Here is a 25,866-nt window from a genome sequence, read left to right as displayed (position 1 = left end):
GGTTTGGGGGAGCAGCGCAGGGAGGTAAGCGGTACATGGGCCGAGGGGGCCAAAGAAGGCCCAGCGGAGACGGTAGGGGCAGGAGCAAGAAGCGGTTAGGAGAAGGAAAGCGGGAAGGGCAAGAGTGGGGTAAGGAGCAGAGCGCGGTGCGGTGCTTGGAGACCGGACAGGATGGGAGGTGGGAGGAGGCGGGGCGGAGCGGAGCATCGAAGACGTGGGCGGGTCCTGCGGGCGTGGGCGGGTCCTGTGGACGTGGGCGGGTCCTGCGGACGTGGGCGGGTCCTGCGGCCTGGGCCCCAAAGGGTCGTGTACAGCGTCATGGCGCGCTTCCTCTGCGCGCTTAGGAGCCTTCCCTTCCGAGAAGTGCCCGGGTGGGCGGTCCGGGGCCGAGCGGACCGGGGCGGCCTCGGCGCGAGTACCGGACCTGAGGACGCAGGTAGGAGGCGGGCCTCGCAGGCCCCGCCGCCACTTCCCAGCTTTCGGTTTCCCTTCACTTGCCAGGACTTGGGAGCCCGACAGCTGGTTCTGGACCTGGCGCTTACTTTCTCGGAAAGCTCCTTCGGGACGCCCCTGCCCGCCCACCTCCTGCCTTCTGCGACAGCTGGTTGTATATTATTAGGGGCGGGGGGGGGGGGTCACTGAACCCTATGAGGATTTGTGTAAAGGTACAGATCCTCTCTCCAAACGTGCACACACTTCTTTTTTTTTTTGCATAAAATGTTACGCTCTAGAGCCGGGCCTCAAGGTGTTGGGTCAGCAGCCCACCCCGCGCGCTCTCTGCTGCAGTGGCCCCTGCTCTGTTACACTGTCCACCTTCTCCAGTTATGTATGCTGCTTTTCGCGTCTGAGAAGCAGGCGGTTCAGACTTTGCATGCCTGTGGATCTGCTCCCTGACCTGCTCTATTTCTGTGTTTCCAGGACCCAGGGAAACGTGTGGACTAATACCATACCTCCTTTAACCTGATAACCATCGTTAGTCAATGGCTGCGATACAGACTAGGGAAAAGTGTGTCTATTTTCTACAAAATGCCTTTGGCTGCTCTGTGGGACTGGGGCACGTTTACATTTCATCCTTTAGTACGGAATCACTTGTGGAGACATGCGTTAGCTGGCACTGTATTTCAGGCCTATTTCAGGGGAATCTAGTGCCTCGTGTACATTGGCTTTATGGGCAGATGCCTAGCCATCCAGTCTCTGAATCCATTTGTTATGTGTCCACTGAAGACTTTTAAAGCTACCTATCTGTGCTGAAAATGTACCCAGTCACTTGGAATTCTTTTTATCCCCTGAAGTTTTCAAAATGATGTGTTAAATAAATAAAAGCCCTGGCAGTGTGCAGTGGGAGCTGATCCAACATGACTTGGGGCCATGGCCTTCAGAACCTCTTGGTGTCTCTAGTCAGCCAATCTGATTAATTTGTTCTGTGCCTACTGTGTGCCAAGCATTGGTTTCCTGAGAACCACAGGTGATGGAAACATCACAGCTGTGGGCTGGAGCTCTTCTCATTCCCGTTTATAGGGTGGCGGTTTCAGCAGAAATTTGTCCCATGCTTGTACTTGGTGCTGTCAAAAACAGCCTAATGAATTGCCCTGGAATCTGAGGTTCTTCAGCAACGTTAAAATTTGGCCAGGGCTTCCCTGGTGGCACAGTGGTTGAGAGTCCGCCTGCCGATGCAGGGGACACGGGTTCGTGCCCCGGTCCGGGAAGATCCCACATGCCGCGGAGCAGCTGGGCCCGTGAGCCACGGCCGCTGAGCCTGCGCGTCCGGAGCCTGTGCTCCGCAACGGGAGAGGCCACAACAGTGAGAGGCCCGCGTACCGCAAAAAAAAAAAAAAAAAAAATTTGGCCAGACACCAATACAGGAACTGCTAACTTATCAGACACCCTCTCCTGGGAATTCCTTCTAAGGAAATAATTCTAAAGAAGAACAAAGTTATATGTGCACAGATGTCTTTAACAGAACTACTCTTAAGAACTAGAAACTGGCTGTAACCCAAACATCCATCAGTTAAGGAATGCTTAAGTAAACCATGAAAGTTCAATTCAACAGCTAGTAGGCAACCACTGAGAATGATGGGCAGGTAATAGTTCTGTGGTTAAGGGGTTTTCAGAGTCGACAGTGTCAATCACTGACCCTGTGTCTTTGGGCACGTCTTGAACTTGGTACGCTGAAGCCTGTTTTTTTCTTCTGTAAGGATAGTGATAATGGTAGGGTTGTTTTACAGAATAAATGAAAAACAAACCTAAAAATGTTTTATCACAATATTGGTGCTTAGTAGGCATACAGTAAGCATTAGTTATAATTACATAAAAAATGGAAAGGTTAAAAGTGCAGCTGCATTCAACCCTGTGTTGTGGACTTGGGGCCTTGTTTATATATTGGCCTAGTTATCCATGTTGTGGGGAGGACTAGTGAGACATAAACAAGTACAGAGGTTTGCTGACGGGGAAACATTTTATAGGCTATACATTTTATCACTTATAGCCAATTATCACACAAGCATTGTACATGTGCTTTTAGCAGTAAACTTAAAGCCAGCAGTGACACACCTCATAAGTCATTATACTCTGTGATAACTAGGCAATTTTTTCCATCCCAAGCACTGGGGTCAAAAATGTGGTTGAAAGCAAAACAGTAACTTTCCACTAGAATTCTTCAAATTTCTTACCCAGTTCAGCAGTATGATCTGAAAGTTATCGTATGTTTTCCATATAATTTAACATACTAAATAATCCTAGTTACTTTAATATTTCTTCTGAGATGTCTAGGGGCCCTTTGGAATACTCGAAGTTAGCTTGAGAAAGAAACTTACTGTTATCAAAAGCACCTCAATATTCCTGAAAAATTTTGTTCTCTTAACAGGGAGAAAGAAAACCTAATTCCAGTTTTGTACCAGCTTACTATTAATAACAAAGTTCATTTACCTAATTAAATCCAATCTAATCTTTTTTTTTTTTTTGGCTGCATTGGGTCTTTGTTGCTGCGTGTGGGCTTTCTCTAGTTTCAGCGAGCGGGGGCTACTCTTTGCTGCGATGCGCGACCTTCTCATTGCAGTGGCTTCTTTTGTTGCAGAGCAGGGGCTCTAGGTGCGCAGGCTTCAGTAGTTGTGGCACACAGGCTCCAGAGCGCACGCTCAGTAGTTGTGGTGCACAGGCTTAGTTGCTCCGCGGCATGTGGGATCTTCCCGGACCAGGGCTTATTAAACCGTGTCCCCTGCATTGGCAGACGGATTCTTAACCACTGCGCTACCAGGGAAGCCTGCAATCTAATTTTTTTTTTTTTTTTTTTTTTTTTTGTGGTACGCGGGCCTCTCACTGTTGTGGCCTCTCCCGTTGCGGAGCACAGGCTCCGGACGCGCAGGCTCAGCAGCCATGGCTCACGGACCTAGCGGCTCCGCAGCATGTGGGATCTTCCCGGACCGGGGCACGAACCCATGTCCCCTGCATCGGCAGGCGGACTCTCAACCACTGCGCCACCAGGGAAGCCCCCACAATCTAATCTTAATCACTCCTTCAATGTACAAAATTCTTTTCTCAAAATTCCCTTTTTTCGCAAACCTTTTATCACTTTTTGTATCCATATGATTTGTCCCTTTTCTTTGCCCATCCAAAAACAACCAACTGTAGGACAAATTATTATCCTCATTTTTCCTCAACAAATATATCTCCATTCTTTATACTTTCTCTCGCCGACAACACATATCCTACTTGCTTTCCACACTGAAATGCTTCCCTTATCATTTTTAGTAGCTTTAATTACATATTACAATTTTTAACCCTTAAAAGCCTTAACAAAACCAAGAAACAAGTAATTGAACTGTTATACCAGCATTTACTGATTGGCAAACTTAAGAACATAAGAACATACTCCATAACCTCTAAAAACTTACATTTTTCTCATAGCATAATTTCTCTTTAATGTGGTACAAGATGTGTGTTTAATAAACCCAAACATCTTTTGAAGTTTTACTATTTAACCCAAGGCTGAAGTCTCAGGCAAAGTGGGCTGTGTTTGTATTTCAAGGACATGATAAGAGTTAACATCAAGCTTTCTCCTATGCATATTTTGGTTCTCTCAGGGTCAGAATTCTGAAAACAGTATTTTATCAAGCCAGCTTTCTCTAACTGCATATGCAAAAAGAATCGGTTTTGGAATTTCAAAAGAGTTTCATCTTATCCATTCTTTTCCAAAGTATAAAGAATACTGTTGTCATATATTGTTTAAAAAATTATCTTCCTTTTTCTTTAGTCGTAATCTCATAGCTAAAATTTTTCTAATGAATTGAACCTGACCTTACCATTTTACAAAACACAGCAAAGATACCAATCACACAAATGAAATACACACTCACATACCAGAAGACACAACTGTCACAATCCTCCAAGACAGTGACCCATGTGGAGTCCCAAACACTTCCCCAACACAAAGGGTCCTCGACAGTAGACACACGGCAGAACCAACTGGCAAAATGCCCAAATGACACACTCAGTGCTCACAAACAGCCCTCAATGTCAGACACGTCAGAACCAATTGGCAAAATACGCAGATAGCACTTCGTGCTCAAAAGAGAAGTTTGGCCGGCTGCACACCCGTGGACTTACTCGGTCATCGAGCTCGTCAGTTTGTCCAGCATGTTTCCGTTCCACCAAGGAAAATCGTGCGCTGACAGCCAGTGCCGAGCAGGGGAGAAACAGGGAGGATCCCCCAAACACACGGTTTCGGCAGCTGCTAGGAGCGTCCCCCCAAACCCCCTTCCCGGGGCCAACGAGCCTCGAGCAGCGGCTCCTCACAGCCATCACGGCGTGTCATCATGGCGGCTCAGCTCGGGAAAACCGCGGGAGCAGATATCGCGAGAGTGCAGCAGCCCCAGGTTGGGAGCCAGAAACTGTAACCGAAAATGGGGTCGGGCTCGCCGCTCTAAAGCCAATAAAGAGGCCAGGTTGGTGGGAAGGAAAGTTTGCTTTATTTCAGAGGCCGGCAGCCTGGCGGGGCAGGGGGCAGAGGCCTGTCCAAAGGCCGACTCCCCCCACTGACAATCAGTGGGCAAGAGCTTTTATAGATGCTGGGAGCGGGCTACACGCAGAAACAGCGCAGTCAGCTCTGACAGTCATCTTGACGTTGGTCATCGGTGGTCTGATCAGCGTCATCTTGATTGTTTTAAGTGCAGTTAATCTTCAGTTCCAGGGTCAATTTGTTCCATTTCTTTAAGGCCAGCTCTCAGAATTGTGACTGCTTATGTCGTGGCTATAGCCTGGTCATCATGTAACTTCTTCCACCTTGCGGGGTTTCAGTATCTGTAAGACAACTCACAGGGTATGGCTCAGAATATTACCTATAGCCCTTGAGGAGGAACTAAAAGTCCTTGACTTTGCTTAATGACCAACCTATTATTATTTGGTCTTGTTGGACTGTTTTCCTTTGTTTCTGCATTTTCTCACTTCTCTGATTAAACTTATTCTTTGGCTAAAGTTTTTCCACAGACAAAAGGCAGCCTGAGGACATGGGGGGCAAGCACCATAGGGTCCTGCTCCATTTCACTAGCACACTGCATTCTTGTGGTTTCCTTCCCACCTCTCTGCTTGTCCCCATTTCTTCAACGTGTATATTGCGGAGAGCCTCAGAGTCCAGTCCTCAGGCCTCTCTCTCTGTTCTGTCTACACTCACTGACTTGGGGATCTTCCAGTCCAAGATAAATAACATCTAAAGGCTGAGGAGTCAAAAAGTTATATTTTCATCCTAGACCTCTCTTGGAACTCTAAATCCATATATCCAACTGCCTAGTTGACATCTACACTTGAATATCTGATTGGCATTTTTAAAGTTAACAAATTCAAAACCAAGTTCCCAAACCTACTCCTCCTGTAGTCTTCCCCCATCTTTCAGAGCCCAGAAGCTGTGGAGTATGACCCTTGGCCCTTTGCTTTCTCTTACCTCCACATCTGACCCATCAGCAGATCCCCCGGCTCTACCATCAGACTGTGTCCAGCGTCTCGCTACTTAGCCACTCTCCTGCTGCCACCCTGATCCAGGTTTCCACCTCTCAGCCTCTGTAATGGTTCCCCTGCTTCAGACTTCACCCTGCTTCAAATATTTTTTTAGTATATCTACCACTGATCCTTTTAAAATATGATAGATCATGTCATGCCTCAGCTAACCTTCCAATGACTTCCAGACTCACTCAGAACATAAGCCAGTGTCCTTACAACAGCCTTCAGGGCCCTAAATGATCTGGCCCCCATCATCTGTCTGCTGCCACTTCTACTAACCTTCCCTGCTGACTCCACCTCCGTTGCTCTGGCCTCCTTGCTGTTCATCAGATGCGCCAGCCACACCCAGCCTGGTGCTTCTCTTGCCTGCAGTGCGCTTCTTCTAGGTATTCATGTTGTGTGTTTGTTCATTTCCTTCAACTCTTTGCTGAAATGTCGCCTTCTTAATAAGGCCTTCCCTCATTATTTTAAATTGTGTGTGTGCATATGCACACATAAATACGTACACAAACATCCTCACACTAATATCCTTTGTGATTTTTGAAAAAATCATCTAAAGTTTTACATTCTTAGTTACTTTACCTCAACTCCATAAGGGCGGTGACTCTTGTCTGTTTTCTTTACGTCTGTATCCCCAGCATCTAGAATAGTGTCTGGCATATAGTAGGTGCTCTATAAATATGACCAAATGAATGAAGAAATGAATATCAAATGCCAAGGCACTGATAAATAGGGGTACACTGAACAAAGACACAGTTTTTTCAGACTTTCAGCTTCTAGTTGAATGAGACATCCAGACAAATTAACCTGCAATTGTCGTGTCTATCATGGAAGCACTGAGGGCCGTGAGAACCCAGAGGAGGAGCTTGCAACCCAGACTTAGGGGGTCAGGGAATATTTCTTGGAGAAGATAACATGTAAACTGAGACCAGAGATTGGAGACTTCGGTTTCTGTCCTGGCACGTAAGGATCTTAGAAGTCTTCACTCCATCTTAACAACAAGTAAAAAGCTAAACAAACTATGATGTCTTCTGGGGGAACTCAGAGGACCACAGTTGAGAGGGCCTGGAGCATAGTAGAAGGGAGAAGTTGGAAGTGGTAAGCAGGGCCAACCATGAAGAGCCTTGGAAGTCACATCAAGGAGTTTGGAATTTATCTTGAGGGTATTATGTCACATTGAACAGTTTTGGGCAGTGAGGAAAAAGAAGTGGTTGGAATAGGGGAGGGCATACAAATTAGAAAAAAATCTGTAATATTCTGTGCTGGAGGTAATGGTGGCCTGATCCAAGGTAGTTGCAGAGGGGTGAGAATGAGCAGATCCTAGAGTTATTTAGGAAGTAGAACCAACGGGCTTGGCGCAAGGGCAAGGGAAGAGTCATGGATGGTGGCCTGGCTTTCTGGTTTGAAACATGGAGTTGATGAGCTGGAGCACATGACAGGAGGACCAGATTTGGGTTGGGGTGGAGGAGATACATGAAATTCTCTTGTTTGGGACGGGCTTAGTGGAGATATCCAGGTGTGGATTGTGTATGGATCCAGTACTCAGCAGAGAGATCTAGGATGGAGGGAAAAAACAGGTTGGGCGTCTCATCATGTAGATGGTACTTTAAGGATAAAATCTCCCAGGGTGGGGGAGGGGGTGTGGAGGAATGATAGAAGAAAGCCTAAGACAGACAGACTCCTCTAAAGAACACCAGTATTCAAGGATGGCTAGAGGAAGGGGAACTGAGAAAGGTTGCTGAGAGGGAGGAACTGGAGAGATGGGAGGATTTGGTGTCATGCAAGCTGAGGGAGTAGACTATACCAGGAAGAGAGAATGTCTAGTGTCACTTCTATGGAGAAGTAGATGGGATGAGGATGAAGTGTTCCTGGGTGTCCCTAAGAAGTCCTGGTGAGCTCTCTGAGAGCAGACTCAGTGCAGCGCGTCCCACCCACAGGCACATGATGTCAGCTGGCCCCACCGTCAGTGATGCTAACCTTGCTTACTTGGTTGAGGTGGTGATTTCTAGACTTTTCCATTGTAAAGGTACATTTTCTTACTTGTAAAATTGATAATTTGAGGGATCATATTTTGAAAATGTGTAACTATTCCATTCTTCAACAGTCTTTTCACCCAAGGGTTTTAGAATTCCCTGATGATTCTTGCTTGAATCCGTCTATTATTTTAGTGATTGCAAAAATGGTGATTTTAAAAATTTCATCATTCCTTCTCCCTTTATTACTTGGCATTCTGCATAATAACTCTGAAAGTCACTAAGCAGTAATAATGATCACATGAATACATTTTGCTTTGCTCCCCAGGAGCTGAGTTCCTGAAAAATTTGTGTGTAACTGAGCAATATTTCCATAGGAGTATTTCAGAGGTATATTTCCACTGGAAAAAAGAAATCCCCGTGGCCTTATAAAAAGTATTCAAGAAAGGACACCTTCTAATATATTTAACAGATAAAAACCCTTAAATAAAATGTAGACAACCATAGCAGTCAATAATATATACCACTGAAAATACCATGTTGTGCAGTGTTGTGAACTCGTGATGAAGATACAAGTCTTCTCTTGCTGAAGGATTATTTATGACTCTCTTTTTTGTAACCAAAAATGAAATTCAGCTACGATTTTCTGACATGTTTGTTATGTGGGTGGTGACATCACAGGTAGTTAACATTTCATCGTCAGTGCTGTGGTCAAGTCACTAACCCTTTGGGCCTTATCTTCTCCTTTGTAAGTTGAGGTGTAAGCAGATGGTAAGGTCCTCTCATATTCTTAACGCTGGATGATTAAAACGTTTATTTATTATAATATACATTAGGCTTCCTACTTCTCTTTGGCTAAAGTTATTATGTTTACACTCACTGGAAAAAAAAGTTGTAAAAAAGAAGCTGGGGCTTCCCCAGTGGTGCAGTGGTTGAGAGTCCTCCTGCCGATGCAGGGGACACGGGTTCGTGCCCTGGTCCGGGAAGATCCCACATGCCGCCGAGCGGCTGGGCCCGTGAGCCATGGCCGCTGAGCCTGCGTGTCCGGAGCCTGTGCTCCACAACGGGAGAGGCCACAACAGTGAGAGGCCCGCGTACCGCAAAAAAAAAAAAAAAAAAAAAGAAGCTGAAGGGAGCAGAAGAAAGGAAGACAAAAGTGGAAAAAAACCATGAAGCATGATAATAGATTATGGTAGGTCTCAGTTTCCCGTTCAGGAGTATGTGCTATAGGAGTCTCTTATTTTTTCCACACAAAAGAATTTTTAATGAGACCTCCCTTGACAAACAAAATCAGAGATATCTTTATAAACCAGCAAGGAGGAGGGGTTTAATAACCCACTGGCTCCACGATCTTTTCTCTCCAATCACTCAGCTACTCCCAGCTGTATCCTGACAGGAAACACTCCTTTGAACGTAGTAATAGAAGAAAGATGAATTTCTACCCTTAGTAACCCAAGGAGAATTTATTCTACCTTATTTCGTATTTCAGCTGCCTCTTATCTTCTGTGCCCCAGCAGGACTGGAAAACTGGCTCTCTACTTATTACTCATTTCTTATTAAACTAATGAGTCAGTTACAGTATTTTGTACCTGAGCTTTCTGGTCTCTGTGAAGAAGGAAGGGGTGGAAGGGGGAGGGGAAGGGATGGCGTGTTTTGCTGGGAGATGGTGCACTTTAGGAGAGGGGCTAGGGAAGAAAAGGTCATTGTGCCTTACTGGTTTTTTTCCAAGCAAAATATATTTTAATAATATAGAAAATATAAAAGTCCTTAACTTGATCACAGACATCATTTGAAAGTCAGTAGCACCCATCTTATAATTTGCAATTTGTCAACCATTGCTATTAAAGTAAATAAATTCTTATACAGTCGTTATTTTGAGATCCCGAACAATGCAATGAAATACGAAAAACAATTAAAAATATAAATATTTGTAGTAAAGGCATGACTGTAATTCTTTGGGTAGATAACTAAATTTTCTTAGACAAATCCAAGGAAGTCAACCTCAGCATTCTGGGCCTTGCTGTCTTAATTTTTTTTAATCCCTATTTAACGACACAGGGTCCCTTACAAAGCGGAAGCCAGTTCTCTCCAAGAGTGAGTGGCAGAAGAAGCTGACTCCAGAGCAGTTCCATGTCACCAGAGAAAAAGGGACGGAACCGGTAAGCTACACCGACTGACAGTTTCTGAGTAGGTGTGTTGGGAGCAGGGCAGGACGGGTTGGAATCGATCTCGCTACGAAACCTGACTCATCACCTGCTCTGCGAATCTGGTGCCTTTCATTGCTCTGCTTCTTCAGCCATGAGTATCTACCCAGCTGTGCAAACCAGAATCCTTCCTCTGGACACACTGCCCTCCGTCGCCTCGCCCACCCATTCTGCCTCCTAAAGAACCTTCCCATACTCGGCTTCCCTCCGCTGATCTCACCTGCAGGCTGGTCCAGGCTCCCCCCAGCCCTGGCTTGCGTGCATTTGCCTCCAGCTGCTCTCCTCACAGCTGCCCTCCTCACAGCTGCCATTCTCTTTTGGAAACAGATCTGACCACATCACCCCCTGCTTGAAATTCTTCAGCGGCTTCCCACTGCTTTCAAAGTAAAAGAAAAGTTGAAAAGTGGCTAATGAGGCCCTAAAGGCTCTAGCCCCTACCTCCACCCCCTGTCCTCAGATCTGGCCACATTTCCCCCTGGTCGCTGCACTCCGGCCACACTATCCTCTTTCAGCTCTCAGACCCTGGGCTTCCCCTCCATTCGGGCCTTTACACCCTGTGTCCTCCCCCACCACCAACAACCCGACCCATTCAAACCTACCTTTCAGCTCTCAGCCGCACTCTCACTCCCACAGGGAAGCCTTTCCTCAGCCCCGATGGGTTTGCTTTTACCAGTACTTTCTCTTCTTAGCACTTGCCATCCTTGGTATATACCCCAGCACATAGCATGGTGCCTGCAGATAACAGGCGCTCAAAAACTAAACCGTGGTGACTGTCACATGACTGCAGGCCATGAGAAGGACACATTATTGAAGCTGCCTTCAGTAATCTCAGCTTTCTTTCATTTCCTGAGAGAACAGCCCTCAGTGGCTCCTCATTATAGTATGTACCCTGTTTGCTGCGCTGCGTAGTCCCAAATATGACCACTGGAGTATAGTTACTGAACCAGGTTATTAGATATTTTCATTGGTGAAGCAGACCCCACGGAGGGGACCACAGTGCAGCGGTTTCAAAAGCTGTATAATATTTATATCTTTGAATTTAGCAGTCCCTGCAAAATTCAGGTAAGCTGTCCATGTGCTATGACCGTGTAGCCGTGGTCTCACCCTCAACTTCGCCACCGATGCTAAAGCCGTTAGACAGGCCAGCAGATCCCAATAGATTCTGGTGAAATACTGGTATTTTTGAAAACTTCCTGTGGGTGGGATTTTAATAAAGGCTTCACTGGGAAAGAGACTACATTAGCCATAGTGCAGATAGCACAGGGGAGCCACACGTGATTCCCTGTGCAGTTGTGTGCATTCCCATAGCATTGTAAGCCGGCCCTATTCTGAGGGACAGAGCCACGCAGGGTGTGGAGCTGGAGACGGCAGCCTGGAGATGAGCTGCCAGATGTTTAGGAGAATAAATATGTGGGATTTTCAAACAAATGGTATAATATACTCTGTGCATTTGGCCGTTTGACAAAATGAGCATCATCTATTATTTTAAGTAATGCTATAAATCCCTTTCAGTTGATCCATTTCCACAGTTAACTTTTTAGAACGTTGCAGAACTATAAGCCTTAGTTAGCTCCATGAGGGTCAGGAAAGAGAAGTAAAACACCTCAGCTTTCTATTTGGTGACTCAAAATTAAAATTCAGTTGCGCATGCTTTTTATTGGACAGCAGTAATTTGCTAGCACTCTGCTAGGTACGACGAAGGGGTTTACAGCCTGGTCAAGCAATAACTAAAAGTCAAATATCAATAGAAGGTAGGTTTTATGCAGGTCATTCTTTGCCTTCCAGATCCGCTATCCACATGCCTCACTCTGCTCTGAGTTCTGGGAAGACTAACCAGCTCCCTTGCCCTCTGACTCCTGATTGGGTTGGCCCCTGGGAGATGCCAGCAAGATCAGAGGGCACAGTGGAGAAACAGGCATCCAGGGTCCCCCTAGGACTGTGTTCCTCCCACGCAGGTTGCAGCTTCTGCAGGCAGCCCTCCCCTCCAGCTGCAGCCTCACGGGTCCTGCCCGCTCTGTGTCCCACAGGCCAGTAGCGTGTTCTCAGTCACTGGCCCGGGGGTGCTTCACCTTCCCTGTTGGTCTCCATCGGCCCTGTCCCCACCTTTGTAAATAGTGCTGTGTGAAATTATCTGCAAATCATTCCTTTTGAGTGCGTCATCTGTTTCCAACAGGTATGTATTCATAGTATGGAAAAGATAAAAGAAGAGAGAACTCGCATTGGTGCAGACAGACTGTGTTAGCACGGGCTGCTGTAGCAGGATGCCACAGACTGGGCTGCTTAAACAACAAACATTCATTTCTCAGGGTTCTGGAGGCTGAGAAATCCCAGATCAAGGTGCCAGCCAATTCAGTTCCTGATAAGGACTCTCGTCCTGGTTTGCAGATGGCCACCTTCTTGCCATGTCCTCACGTGGTGGAGAAAGAGGTCAGCTCTCTCGTGTCTCTTCTTATAAGGGCACTAATCCCATTCTTGAGGGCTCCACCTTCATGTCCTCATCACCTCCCAAAGGCCCCAACCCCTAACACCATCACATTGCGGGTCAGGGCTTAAACTTGAATTTGGTGGGGGCAGTACACAAATACTCAGTCCTTAGGACAGACTTTGAAAACCCAGGGGAAGGCATATCTTGAAAGTCATTATGTCTCTGACTCTGATAGTCACGCATTTCAGTTCTCTCTTCTAAATAATTCTTGAATCTATTCTAGTCTTTTTATTTCCACTGCTCCTGCCAGTTAAATCTAGGCTTGAACTGGTGGCCGTTTGACTGTCCTTTGCCTCCAGTGTCTTCCTGCCCCGACTCCAATCCATTCTTCATGTGCATGTCAAGTACTCCTTCTGTTGATAAAAACCAGTTCTGATCGTGTGCACACCCACTTTAAAAGTTTCCAACGGCTTTCCATTTTCAGTGGGATGGCACAAAAACTCTTTAGCGTGGTCTGACAAAGCCACTATGATCTGGCCCTCCCCACCTTTGCAGCAACCTCTTCTCCCTTCTCCACCTTGCCCTGTTCTGTCACGTGGGCCCAGCCCAGGCTGCTTGTCTGTCTGAAATACTCTTCCATTTCTTCATCTGATTAACTTTTACTCATCCTTCAGAACTCAGTTTAGTGTCTTGGCATTTCCTGTAGTAAACACCGATCAGCCATGCAATGAAAAATAATGATGATAGAAGATTAAAGAAAAAGAAAACCCTGATCTCAGACATCTCAGACATTACCTGGTCCAGAAAGCCTTGGTGAAAACTCCCCTAGTAGTAAAGGGCCTAGTGCTATCCTCACTCCCTACTAACCTCTCCATCAGAGCTCCTGTCATGTGGTGTGACAGCTGCCAGCTCACGTGTCTCTTCCCAACTTGGTAGCAGATTCCAAGTGCAGGAACTGTGGGTTGGTTTGGTTTCATTTTGTTTTTCCATCTCTGCAGCCTTAGTACCCAGTCCAGCATTGGATACACACTAGGTTTTCAAGTAAATACTGGAATGAACAAGCGAGAAGCCCTAAATGAGTGATAGGACTTGTATAAAACTGGGGAGGAAGGGTGAGAGGGCAGACAGAGGAAATCAGGTGAGGAGGCGGAGGAGAGATGTCATTTCATAAAATACGTCGGCTAAAGATTCTTTTATGTTTGATTTTTTTTTTTTAACTTACTGTGCTACCAGTTCCCTGTCACTTCCTCTGCCCAACTGTCCCTGCAATGACAGAATTAAATTTTGAATATTATCAGGCTGTCCAGATCGCATGAGTAGGCTTCTCTAGATCACCTTCAGGTCTGGGTAGCCCTATGGCATGTGTGTCTCATCAGCCCAGGTGGGCGGGATGCGAAACTTCCTTTTCATTCCAGATGCCCATTCGTGCCAGCGTTGGGTACAGGCCTTCGAGGGGACGGGCCAGAAAAAGACCAGCTCACCACTGTTCGGATGTCTGCAGCCAAGTTCAGGGTTTTTAAAGAGGGAAAACATCCAAGTGTGCTGAGATGGTGGGCTCAGTAGGTTAATTTGAAATTGTCCATTATGCAGCTCCCTGAAAATGTGCTGTTAATCCTACCACGAGGAATGTGAATGTTTGACCTGTGGACTTGTCGAGGTGGGACGTCTCGAGAGGACCAAGGGGGCTGCTTGTTTCCTGAGTCAGCTCTGGGACTCAGTGACCCACCCTGTGCCTCAGCTTCTCTCCATAAAATGGGACGGCGTCTGCCACTAGCCACTGCTTGTAGATTTTCACACTAGGCTCATTCAAGAGTTTCTTTTTTTTTTTTTTTTTTTTGCAGTACGCGGGCCTCTCACTGTTGTGGCCTCTCCCGTTGTGGAGCACAGGCTCCGGATGCGCGGGCTCAGCGGCCATGGCTCACGGGCCCGGCCGCTCCGCGGCATGTGGGATCCTCCTGGACCGGGGCACGAACCTGTGTCCCCTGCATCGGCAGGCGAACTCTCAACCACTGCACCACCAGGGAAGCCCAAGAGTTTCTTTTTTTTAACATTCCTTTGACAGGAGATGACGAAAGGAACTGGGCAAAAATAGTCTTTTTTATTTTTTTCAAACAATGAGATCAGTTTACAAAATAACATTAAAAAAAATTAGTCTTGGCTCATTCATTGCCTCAAGTCTCCTTGTGTTCCTCTCGGAACCTGCAAACTCCTTAAGCCACAATTAACATGGTAATTTCATCTAAGTAGTAACTTAGGCCCTGCGAGTATCTAGCTCATTATTTAGCATTTATTAAGTATGCAGTGTCCTAAACACCACGTGAAGCATATTAAAGGCACAAGCTAATCTCACTGAGCTTTGCTTTTTATGATCTATATCCTGTCTTTAATTGGAGATTTCAAAGTGTTTTAGACAGTGGACTAGATTCCTGTTGTATTAACTCTTTTGAAATGGTGACTGAGATCTTACACAATCCAGAGGTGCGGTTCTCTTGCTTTTTCACAGGCTTTGATGTTCTTGGGTGAAACGTGCTATATAAATACAAAGCATTATTAATGTCATAATTTGAATATTTGGCACAATAAAGGCCGGTCGTAAACAAGCCTGTAGGCTTCTTCACTGGGCGCACTGTAATTTTCTCTCCAGTGATATTTGCACTTTGTCAAATTAGTACAAAAATTCTTTTATTGGGAGACTTAATCTTGGATCTGGATCTGCTGTATTGTGTCCTGCTGGCTGAGAAACCTGAAGGTGATGTAACTCATTTACTTTCAGCCTTTCAGTGGGATCTACCTGAGTAACAAGGAATCAGGAATGTATCACTGTGTGTGCTGTGACAGCCCGCTTTTCAGGTGAGATAAAGATCAAAAGGTACCGAAGGAGAGTAAGCCTCTAAATTCATACAGCTCTGTCTTCTGGGGCCCTGGATAAATACCCATGATGTTTTTAATTGCCCTTCTCATTTGGCCTGGTTGCTATAATGAGGGCTGTTCATTTAAGATTCTTGCCTATCTTGATTATTTCTAGTGTTTAGAGCATTAACTTCTTAGCCTATATTCTTTCTTTCTGTATCCCCAAGAAACAGCTAAAAACAAAACAAACTTGGTGGGCACCTTAAGATAAAGCTATTAGAGTTTTTTTCCTGGGAAAGTATTTAAATAAATCTAAACCATAATGGTATTTGCTTGGCCATGTGATTAAAACTGTATCTCTCCCAGGGAGAAATGGGTTTATAATTTAATTTAGGAAATGTAGAACTTTATGAGGATAGATTCCCCACAGTGCTTGATGGTAGTGAATACCATGCTCTCTTCTATGTAGCTAAAAGTAAATTTAATTGTCCCTTGATTTCAAAGCCTCTTTTAAGTCAATCAGGATCTGAAATCTCTCAACAAAGCCTTTTTTGTTTAGACATGCAGGAAACAGTCTAAAAAAAGTAGATTCGATGAAGAAGAAAGGAAAACATCTTTGAAGTCCTGTTTTTCAGAACTTCAAAGATGTTTTCCTTTCTTTTGCATCAACCCTAAATTGGTTTAGAATAAAATATAAATCAAGCCAGGTCTGTGAATCTTCCATTAGGCAGTGCTTCATTATGTGCTTTGGGCTTTGAGCAGACCTGGGCTTTCCTAGGCTGCTAATGTGGGCTGAATTTGGAAAGCCAGACCCCGCCTGCAAGGATGAGGAACAATTAGGATTGATTTTCCTTCACGCTCACGGAAGGGCAGACCTTTGTCCGGATTCATTCACTCTGTCGGTGGCTGGTGAGGAGATAGCAGAGATGGCAGTCAGGGGAATTCCCTGGCAGTCCAGTGGTTAGGACTCCTTGCTCTCACTGCCAAGGGCCCGGGTTCAATCCCTGGTCGGGGAGCTAAGATCCCACAAGCCTTGTGGCACGGCAAAAAAAATAATAATAATAAATAATAAAATAAATCTTTAGAAAAAAAGAAAGGTGGCAGTCAGGCTGAGATGGCCTGGGGGAAGCTAGGAACAGTAAAATGGATGCATATTTCTGAACCATTAGTTATTCTTTGACCTTTGGTTCTATTAAAAGGGAGAAGTGGGACCTTGAGATGGCCACTCTGCTTTTAGCCAAAGAACCGTGTTGTAAAAGTATAAAGAACGGCCTTGTGACTATGTCGTAAACAGCCAGATGTTCTGTTTCCATCTTTTGACTGTGAAGGCAAAAGATGTGAGGTCATCTTTCAAGAGCATGTTCCTTCCTACATCTGAGTCTGTGTTTTTAACTTCATTGGCGTTCCAGTTTCTGTACCTGTAAAGATGACACTCTCTTCCTACCCAATGCCCAGCCAGGTTCTGTCAGTAAATCACAGAATGTTGGGGGCAGGTAGGGACCGGAGAGACCAGAGCAAAAAACTCTGTCTAGTAGAACTTTCTGTGACGATGGAAATGTTCTGTACCTGTTCCATCCACTTCAGTGGCCACCACCATTCACACATGGCTGTTGAGCACTTGAAATGTGGCTGATGCGGCTGAAAAACTGAATTTTTAATTTTATTTCATTTTAAATAATTTTAAATAATTTAAACTTGAAAGGCCACATGTGACCAGTAGCCACTGTATTAGCACAGTGCTCGTCCGAATTAAGGAAGCTGAGGACCATCCCCAAAGCAGCCAAGACTAATGAGAATACCAGCCAGTTCCCCAAAAGCCCTTTCAAGTGGCCAGTTTAAGGACCTACCAACCTGTTTGTTTCTTTTCAATCATTTAGTTTTAGTTGCAGTTTCCATTTTCATTTCTTAAGGACTTTTGAGTTTGTTCCATTTTTTTTCCTCCCACTGCTGCTGCTGCTGCAGCTGAGACTGAGAAAAATAAGAATATATTCATAAGAATCTTTTATGTTCTAGAACGTACTCTTCTTTTTTTTTTTTTTTTTTCCTCTGGTACGCAGGCCTCTCACTGTAGTGGCCTCTCCCGTTGCGGAGCACAGGCTCCGGACGCACAGGCCCAGCGGCCATGGCTCACGGGCCCAGCCGCTCCGCGGCATGTGGGATCTTCCCGGGCCGGGGCACGAACCCGCGTCCCCTGCATCGGCAGGCAGACTCTCAACCACTGCGCCACCAGGGAAGCCCCAGAACATACTCTTCTTAAAGATGATGCATTTATTTATAGGAGAGACAGTGTAGTACAGTGGTTAAGTCTGTAGATGTACATCCTGGCTTCACTGCTGTGTGACCTCAGGCAAGTTTCTTAACCTCTCTGTGCCTCAGTTTCCCCACCTGTAACATGAGCATGCTAGTAGTACTGAATTCATAAAGTTGTTGGGAGGATTAACTGAGTTATGAGTTAATACATATGAAAGCACTAGAGCAATGCCTCACACATGCCAAGCACTGGATACATGTTAGCAATGAGACATTCTTAGAGACAGATCCTTCTTAGGGCCATATACATGAATGTGTCTTTGATAATGAGGAACTCTTGAGAATTTTTTCTAATTAATGAGAATCTATAAATGAAGACTATATTCCTGACAGTGCTTCCCATTCAGGAGGGTGGATAGCTGTAGAGATTCTTGTTTGACCTCTCATTTTCCCTCTCTCTCTGTCCCCAGTCTCCAGCCTCAGTAATAGACAGCAGGAGTAGAAAAGAAATAAACATTCCTTCAAATGCTTGTACAGAGTGAAAACCAGGTGAAAAGTCAACCAAAACTAAACAGTTAAGGAATCAAGTGGATGAGGGATCACTGTCTCTTGGCTGCTGGGCCCCTTGCTGCCTGCACACTTCCCTTCAGGCCAAACCAGTATGGTGCACATTCTGGGGGAGACAACTCAGAGACATTTAGTCCAGGGTTTCCAAGTCAAGAGCGCTCTAGGGATTTTATCACTCCCCCGGGGACTCCAGGCTGTTGCTTCCTTAACCTTGGAATTTTGTGACTTTGCCCCTCCCCTGCTTCCTCTATTCCCCTCCCTTCTCCTCCCCCTGCCCCCCAACACTGATTCTGAAAGTGTTTATTAAAATCTACTGTGAGATCACATGTTTCATGGTCATAAATCTTAGAATAGAAGGAAACTGAGAGCCTGATGTTAGTTCCCTTTTTACAGAATATCCTGACATCCTAGGTGTTAATAGGAGCTTAGTAACCTTGTTAACCTTTTGTGAGCTCCCATTCCTTCAAAGGAATGGAAATTCTCCTACCATGAGGGTTGTCAGTTATCACCAAGTGCCTCTGCTGCTGTTTGGGGGGCTGTGGAATTTCCAGAAACTAAGATAAAAACAAAGCAAATAAACATATAACAAAACTAAACAAAAGAAGCACCTCTAAGAGTACATGACTAAAGATGGTCCAGAATGGTTTTAGCTTCTCAAGGGAGGGCCTTACAATCTGCTAATCATTTAAATATGTATGTTGGAATTTCTAATTCACCTTAATATTTAAGTTTTCACTCTTAAATGATACATGATGGGCCTCTCTATATTACCTGGTAAAATCTCCCGATTCTGTTAATTGCATCAATAAAACTTTTATTGTTTCCCATCAAATGTTTTAAATGACTTTTTATTAGTCTTAGATTCATTCATTAAAAAAATTATTATATTCATAATTCTCTATCAAAATTCCTTTAATGATCACTAGTTTATATATAATGTTCAGTGTGGAAAAGCTATGATTAAAAGATATTTAAAGTGTTTTTCCCTGGACCAAAGTAGCTCGGATGAATATTTTTGAACCCTTGGAAAACAAAAAGGGTTGCAGAGAACCCAATCTGAATGTGCAGACACTTCTGATTGGACCCACAGCTGCTCAAATTTCATGGATACCTGTTACTACTAATAATAATGATATTTAAAAAATAATAGCTACCGGCTTAAGTACCACGTGTCTGACACTATGCTAAAAACAGTAAAGTAGAAAGCATCTCAGTTAATCCTCTCAGTAACCCCATGAAATAACAATGCCACTACGATTCCGAAGATCAGGACACAGAGGCTTTACAAGATTAAATAACTTGCCAAGGTTGCATAGACATAACAGACAGAGCATGGCTTCACACCCGAGTCTCTCGGAAGTCAACCTCAGAGCTATACCTGAGTTCCTGGGATCTTTTCAGGGCTCTTCGAGGTGCTCCCTTTTGCAACTGCGTATCCACGAGACCACATCCTCTTCCTACACTTCAGTCGAAACAGCACTGCAGCAGACTGAATGCACGAGCACATATAGTCAATTGTCATTTTTTTTAAGCTACACATTAAAGAGATTTACAAAGTTATAAAACAGTGCAACTCTTCCCACTAAATGTTTGTTTCAGTTTCGAAAATAGAATTATTGTTGTAAAAATAGGTTACGTTAGCATGTAATGAATTTATTATTTTTAAAAATACTGCATATATTTTTAAATTCTCACTTATAATTTCCAATTTGTTAAGTATCGATAGACAAAACTCATGTAAACAAAAGTTCTCAGAGATCCTCAGTAATTTTGTAGTACAGAGGGGTCCCAAGACCAGAACATTTGAGTCTCTGTCTTGCACTAGACTCTTTCTGCTGGGGTTCGTGCTCTAAACTGAGCTTCCTTCTGTGCTCCTAGTCTAGGGATTTGATTATTTGCCACTTTTCCCCCCTCTTTACTCAGTTTTTGGTGTTTGGGGGGTTTTTTTTGAAGAATTTACAATTCATTTCTTGTCTCTCCTCCTCAGATAGAGAGAGCCATTTCCCTGCCATTTAAAATGTTTTCCTAGTGTGATTTAAGGGAGTCGTCTTTCAAAGCACTTAGAGCGAGTCTCTGATGAGTAGATTTGCCTGTTGCCCTCCTCCTCTTGCCGGCTCCTCTGCCACCACCATCACCCGCCCCCAGCATCATTCGTCCCTGTGGCGCTTTGCCGGGAAGGTCACTGCACTGCGGTGATGACTCTGGGTGCCCAGGCTTATCTATCACCGCTTGCCCCACAGCACAGCTCCTTAAACCCTCAGAGCATCTCTATAACGTAGATATGATTATCCACATGTTACAGATGAGAAAACTGAGGCTTGGAGAGAATAAGCAGCCTGTCCAATTTCACACAGCTAAGAAGTGACAGAGGCAGCTCTTGAACCCCTGAAGGCAGTCAGGCTTTGAATTTCAATAACCCGAAGTTCCGGTGGCTGAAGACGGCTGTTTCATCAGTTCTCACGCTTCTCTGATACGCTAAACTCACAATGCCCTCCTTCGACCACTATTATTTCATTTCGATTTCCCCCTTTCCTACGTTTAGAACACAGGGATTTGATCTGTTTCCTAACGTGCAGCAGTTCACAAAGCTCCTCATGTTTTTAGTCCTTGAGAGGGATGCCTTCGACATTAAAGGAACAAGAAATCTTTGACCTGATGAGATGGCGTCTTTAATAGTGGAGATGCAGTGGGCAGATTCCTGTGGAACCAGTGGTTCACGGCACTGGCCTTGGGATCTGGCAGAGGAGAAGGGAATCGAATCGTGCTTGGTAGAAAAATGATTCGGGGCATAAAATGCTCTTTGTATGGTAATAGCAGCCTTCACAGCTGTAGTGTCATGATGTCTAACACAGCTCTGAGAAAAAGTACTGCTCGGGCACTGGATGGCCTTCGTTTTATGAGGCTCACGGGACGTCTGGCTCTGATGAGAGTAACACAGGGATCCTGCGACGTGTGGACACCTCGTTGGGACCAGCTCGCACAGAGGTCATCTGCAAGCAGGTGGGTGTCTTTGTTTTCTCTGATTTGCTTTCCCCAATGCCGCCCCAAATGCCACAGAGAGCTCGCTTGTCCTTGCATATCTAGTGTCATGGCCGGGAGCACTTTTGTCACGGAAGCACCCTGGGTTTCTCCCGTGCTGCTGGTCCCTATCTCCCATCACTCTGGGCACTGCAGACCCGAGAAGGAGCCTCTCCTGGTTCAAGCCTTGCAGAGATGGGAGCAGAGCAAGGATCTGAAAGAGAGAGCTGGCCCTTTACATTCTGTTGCACAGAGACAATCAGCAGGAAGGCCAAGCATAGCTGGCGTCCCTATGCCCCCTTCTCACTCTGCAGCGTGTCAGCAACCGGCGGAGCAGCGCTGCAGGTGACATTAGCGCGTTATTCCTCCTGTGAGCTTGGTAGAAGACAGTGGCTTAAATCCAGACAGCATATTCACTTTGATATCCTTGGGTGCTCAAATGTTCTGGTTTTGTAAGCAGATAAATGTAGCTTAGTCTTGTCTTCAATAAAAAACAATAATACACTGGCTACAAGATAACCAAGTACTCACCCAGGAACTGTTAGTGCTTTAAATGTTTCGTATCAATGAATCATCACAACATCTCTATTACGTAGGTATAATTATCATCCCCATTTTATAGATGAGTAGATCAAGGCCGAAGTTAAATCACTTGCTCACATTCTCACTGATAAAGGAGAGAGATATTCACCACTACTGTGCTCTGTATCCTTTCATTTCTTAATCAAGCTCTGGTATAATAGACTTTCTCCCCACACCAGTGTCAAAAACTCGAGTGGGGCGGCCATGTGGGATTCATGTGTCTGGTTTTACATAAAGAGCCTTGTCCCAGTTGAGGAATGACAGAGGCTTCTCTCCTTGCAGTGCGAAGCTCACCTTGGCCATGTGTTTCCTGATGGACCTGGGCCTACTGGTCAGAGGTTTTGCATCAACAGTGTGGCACTCAAGTTCAAACCAAGCAAACACTGACTACCTCCAAGAGTCCCCTTCCCTCGCCACTCCCTCATTTCCAAACTCAATTTTCATAATTTATGTGAATAGCTAGTTTTATTACCTACTAAACCAGGCTAAGTTTGCTGCTATCACCAAGCAAGTCACACCTTCTCTAACTTACTACCTGGAGTCAGCCAACCCTGGCTCTGGCTTTGATTGGAATTTCACAAAATGACAGAGGGGCAACCATTTCCATTAAATCGACTTCGGTGGGCTTTGCTTGGACCAGAGGGCATGACTCTTTGGGGACATTTGGAGGCTGATGGACAAACCAAAGAATTTACAAAACCACCCTGAACGTTCCATTGCAGTTAAGTTCTTCATGGACATATATAGGTGAGAGATCAAGTGAAAAGAGGAAAGAAAATACGGGGTTAGACTAATTCACAGTCCCAGCATGGAAAGAAGCAACGAGGAGGAGGGTTGTGGATGAGCTGTGCTTTGGGGGATCCACGGGATGCATGATATTTTTTTCAAAACTTTAGACTGTCTTGAACTTTCCAGTTCCAGCTTCTCTACGTGCAACTTAAGTTTCGATGGGAGTTTGCTAGATTTCAGTGATGATGAATACAAGTGGCTACAAAGTTAAACTTTAATTTAGTTCAAATAAAATATTTACTAAAATCTGTTTGCTTTTTGTCTAAGTCTGTGAATTTGCTCTTTTATAAAAATGACTAAATCAAATGCCAAAAAATAATTAGGTCATGTGGTAGTAGGTGTTTGGTTACACCAATGCTGATAGCAACTCAAGTGTTTTTTTTACACATTGAGAGTCTTGAATAATTTGTTACTGAAAGTGTTTAAATCATTTTCTTTGAGACTTTATGGACAGAAAGGAGACTTAAGTATTCTATTTTTATTACTGAGTTATGCATTATGAACTCTTCTTCTAGTGCTTACCCTGGAAATCACAACATCCATCCTTAACTTATTACAGTCATACTAAAATTATTAATTTTTTCTACTTTTCCAAGAACGTTAACCTTAGAACACTTTAACTTCATTAACATTCTCCCATATTTTGTGTTACTATTGTCATGTATTTAATTTAATTTTATACACATATAAACCCCACAAATCATTGTTAGTGTATATGTTGATATTCATTTATCTTTACCTACATATTTGCTGTTTCTTTTGCTCTTTATTTCTTCCTGAAATCCCATGTTTCCTTGTGGGATTTTTTTTTCTTCTGCTTGAAGAACTCTTTTGCTTTTAGTGCATGATTTCTCATGGTGAATCTTCCCAGTTTCTATTGGTAAGAAAATGTATTTATTTGCCTTTCATTTTTTTTAAGCTTTATTGAGGTACAATTGATATATTTAAAAATTGCACATATTTAATGTATACCTTTGGGTCTCCTTTTATTTTTGAAGAATCCTTTTCCCTGGACGTAGAATTCTAATTTGGAGAAATTTTATTTGGACATTTTACAGTTTCATTCAATTGTCTTATGGCTTCTATAGTTTCTCCTGAGAAATCAGCTGTCAGTGCAATTGTTGCTCCTCTGAAGGTAATGTGTTCCCCTCCCCCACAACTGTTTTTATGATTTTCTCTTTTTATTTGAGTTTCAGCAGTTTGTAATGTGCCCTGGTGTGGTTGTCTTTGTATTTATTGTGCTTGGGGTTCACAGAGCTCTTTGAATCTTAGGTTGATACTTTCATCAGTTTTGTTATTATCTCTTTCTTTTTCTCCCTAGACTCTCTCCTTTTGAATTACACAAATTTTAGACCATTAATTGCATCCCACATATCTCTAAGGCTCTTTTCTGTATCTTCCCGTTCTTTTAAATATCTGTATTTCTGCGTGGATATTTTCTGTCAACCTCTTCTCTAATTTACTAACCTTATCCTTTTGCTTGTCTAGTCTGCTGTTAAACACATCTTATGCATTCTTAATTTTAAGTGTTGTACTTTTGTAGTCCTAAAATAACCATTTGATTCTTTTTTATGGATTCCAGTTCTCTGTTAAAGTTCTCCGTCTTCAACAGGCAAAAAGAAAATTCTATGAGGCCTTTCCTCCTGAAACAGTTTGAACTTTTAATCTCTGCTCACAAAACTGATGAAAAACAGTGCTCTGCATTTCAGAAGCTTTCCACTTAGGGTTTTCACACCCTGACCTACACAGATCCCATATTCATCTAATGTGCTAAGATGAAAACTAGCCATTTACTTAGGGTCCCCAAGTCTCTGTTATAAATGCTCTGCTCATTTCTGTGTCCCCTAGTAGATGCCCTCTGTGGGTACAAAGCCTAAATTCTCAGGCTCTTGGCAGAGTTTAGAATTGGCAAATGATCCCAGGATAAAAGGAGCTCTGTGGGGTTCTTCCCTCTCTGGAGTTGTGGCAGACAGAATAATGGCTCCCCAGAGATGTCCATATCCTAATCCCCAGACCTGTAAATACATTACTTTCATGGTAAAAGGGTCTTTGCAGATGTGAATGAATTAAAGACCTTGATACAGGGAGATAGATTATCCTGGATTCTCTGGATGGGTCCATTCTAATCACATGAGTCTTTAGAAGTAAACCTTTCCTGGCTGGGGTCAGGGAGAGATGTGATGATGGAAGAAGGGTCGGAGAGATGCCACATTGCTGGCTTTGAAGATGGAAGTAGGTAGGACCATGAGCCCAAGAATGTGAATAGCTTCTAGGAGCTGGAAAAGACAAGAAAATGGATTCTCCCCTAGAGCCTCAGAAAGGAACACAGCTCTGCCGACATGTTCTTTATCCCAGTGAGACTCTTTTCAGACTTCCATGTAACTGCAAGGTAATAAATGTGTTGTCTTAAGCCACCCAGTTTGTGGTTGGTTGTTCACAGCAGCAATAGAAAACTAGTACAGGAATCTTAGCCCCTTTATTTCTTGTTACCTCAGAACCTTTCTGTTGTCTACAGAGATAATAATTTGTAATTACTTAATAATTTATAAATTAATAAATGTAATACATATTTATAAATTAATAAATAATTTCTGTATTTTGCCTAGCTCTCGTTGTCCCGGATGGGAGTGCTGGTATGCTGCTAGCTATCCATTGCTCCTGGATAATAGCTCACAGTTTTAGTATCCGAAGGCTTTTAACTTTGCCCTCACAAATGTCCCTGTGGGAAAGACAAAGACAGTATGTTTTTTTGCTATTTTGTATTTGGAGTGGAAGCTCAGGAAGGTTGAGTGAATTATTCCAAATCAGATAATGCTTAAGAAGCCAAGTCAAGCCTACAACACAGGTCTCTAGACAACACGGCCAGTCCTTCTTTCATTATTATAATGTCTGTGACCCACAATCAGAATCAAGAACTCCTATATTTTAAATTATTTACATACAGTTACTTTAAGTGAAAAATTTGCTGAATGTTAATAATTTCAAACAATCATGTAACCTCTACCGCAATCAAGATACAGAACAATTCCCTTACCCTAAAATTAATTAATCCCTCCCCCACCCTGACCCCAGCCAACTACTGGTATTTCTGTCACTAGAGCATTGCCTTGTCTAGCCTTCTATATAAATGGAAATATATAGCATGCAGCCATCTGTATTTGAAGCGTTTCACTTGGCCTAACAGTTTTAAGATTCATCCATGTTATATTGTGATTTTTTC

General features: G+C 44.0%; 1 protein-coding gene across 1 annotated transcript; it reads left to right on the top strand.

Annotated features, from left to right (window-relative positions):
- Window positions 1-293: 293 nt before the first annotated feature.
- Window positions 294-22,870, top strand: MSRB2 (methionine sulfoxide reductase B2). The gene is made up of 5 exons (XM_029238937.1): window positions 294-436; window positions 10,020-10,120; window positions 15,364-15,440; window positions 21,110-21,257; window positions 22,140-22,870. Exons 1-5 carry the CDS (start codon window positions 319-321, stop codon window positions 22,242-22,244), a joined length of 549 nt encoding a protein of 182 aa, XP_029094770.1. The 5' UTR covers window positions 294-318; the 3' UTR covers window positions 22,245-22,870.
- Window positions 22,871-25,866: the final 2,996 nt, after the last annotated feature.

The sequence above is a fragment of the Monodon monoceros genome, unplaced genomic scaffold (genome assembly GCF_005190385.1).
Source record: "Monodon monoceros isolate NGI ecotype Baffin Bay Population unplaced genomic scaffold, NGI_Narwhal_1 Super_Scaffold_21, whole genome shotgun sequence".
Classification (NCBI taxonomy): domain Eukaryota; kingdom Metazoa; phylum Chordata; class Mammalia; order Artiodactyla; family Monodontidae; genus Monodon; species Monodon monoceros.
Note: the sequence above shows the minus strand (reverse complement) of the source record. Positions and strands in the feature narration are given on the sequence as shown.

What these genes read in the sequence shown, in the direction of transcription:
- MSRB2 (XM_029238937.1), top strand. Translation starts at nt 319, where the DNA reads ATGGCGCGCTTCCTCTGCGCGCTTAGGAGCCTTCCCTTCCGAGAAGTG. An exon ending in GAGAAAAAGGGACGGAACCG is followed by an intron (nt 10,121 to 15,363) that starts GTAAGCTACACC and finishes ATTTACTTTCAG; the next exon opens with CCTTTCAGTGGGATCTACCT. An exon ending in CAGAGGTCATCTGCAAGCAG is followed by an intron (nt 21,258 to 22,139) that starts GTGGGTGTCTTT and finishes CTCTCCTTGCAG; the next exon opens with TGCGAAGCTCACCTTGGCCA.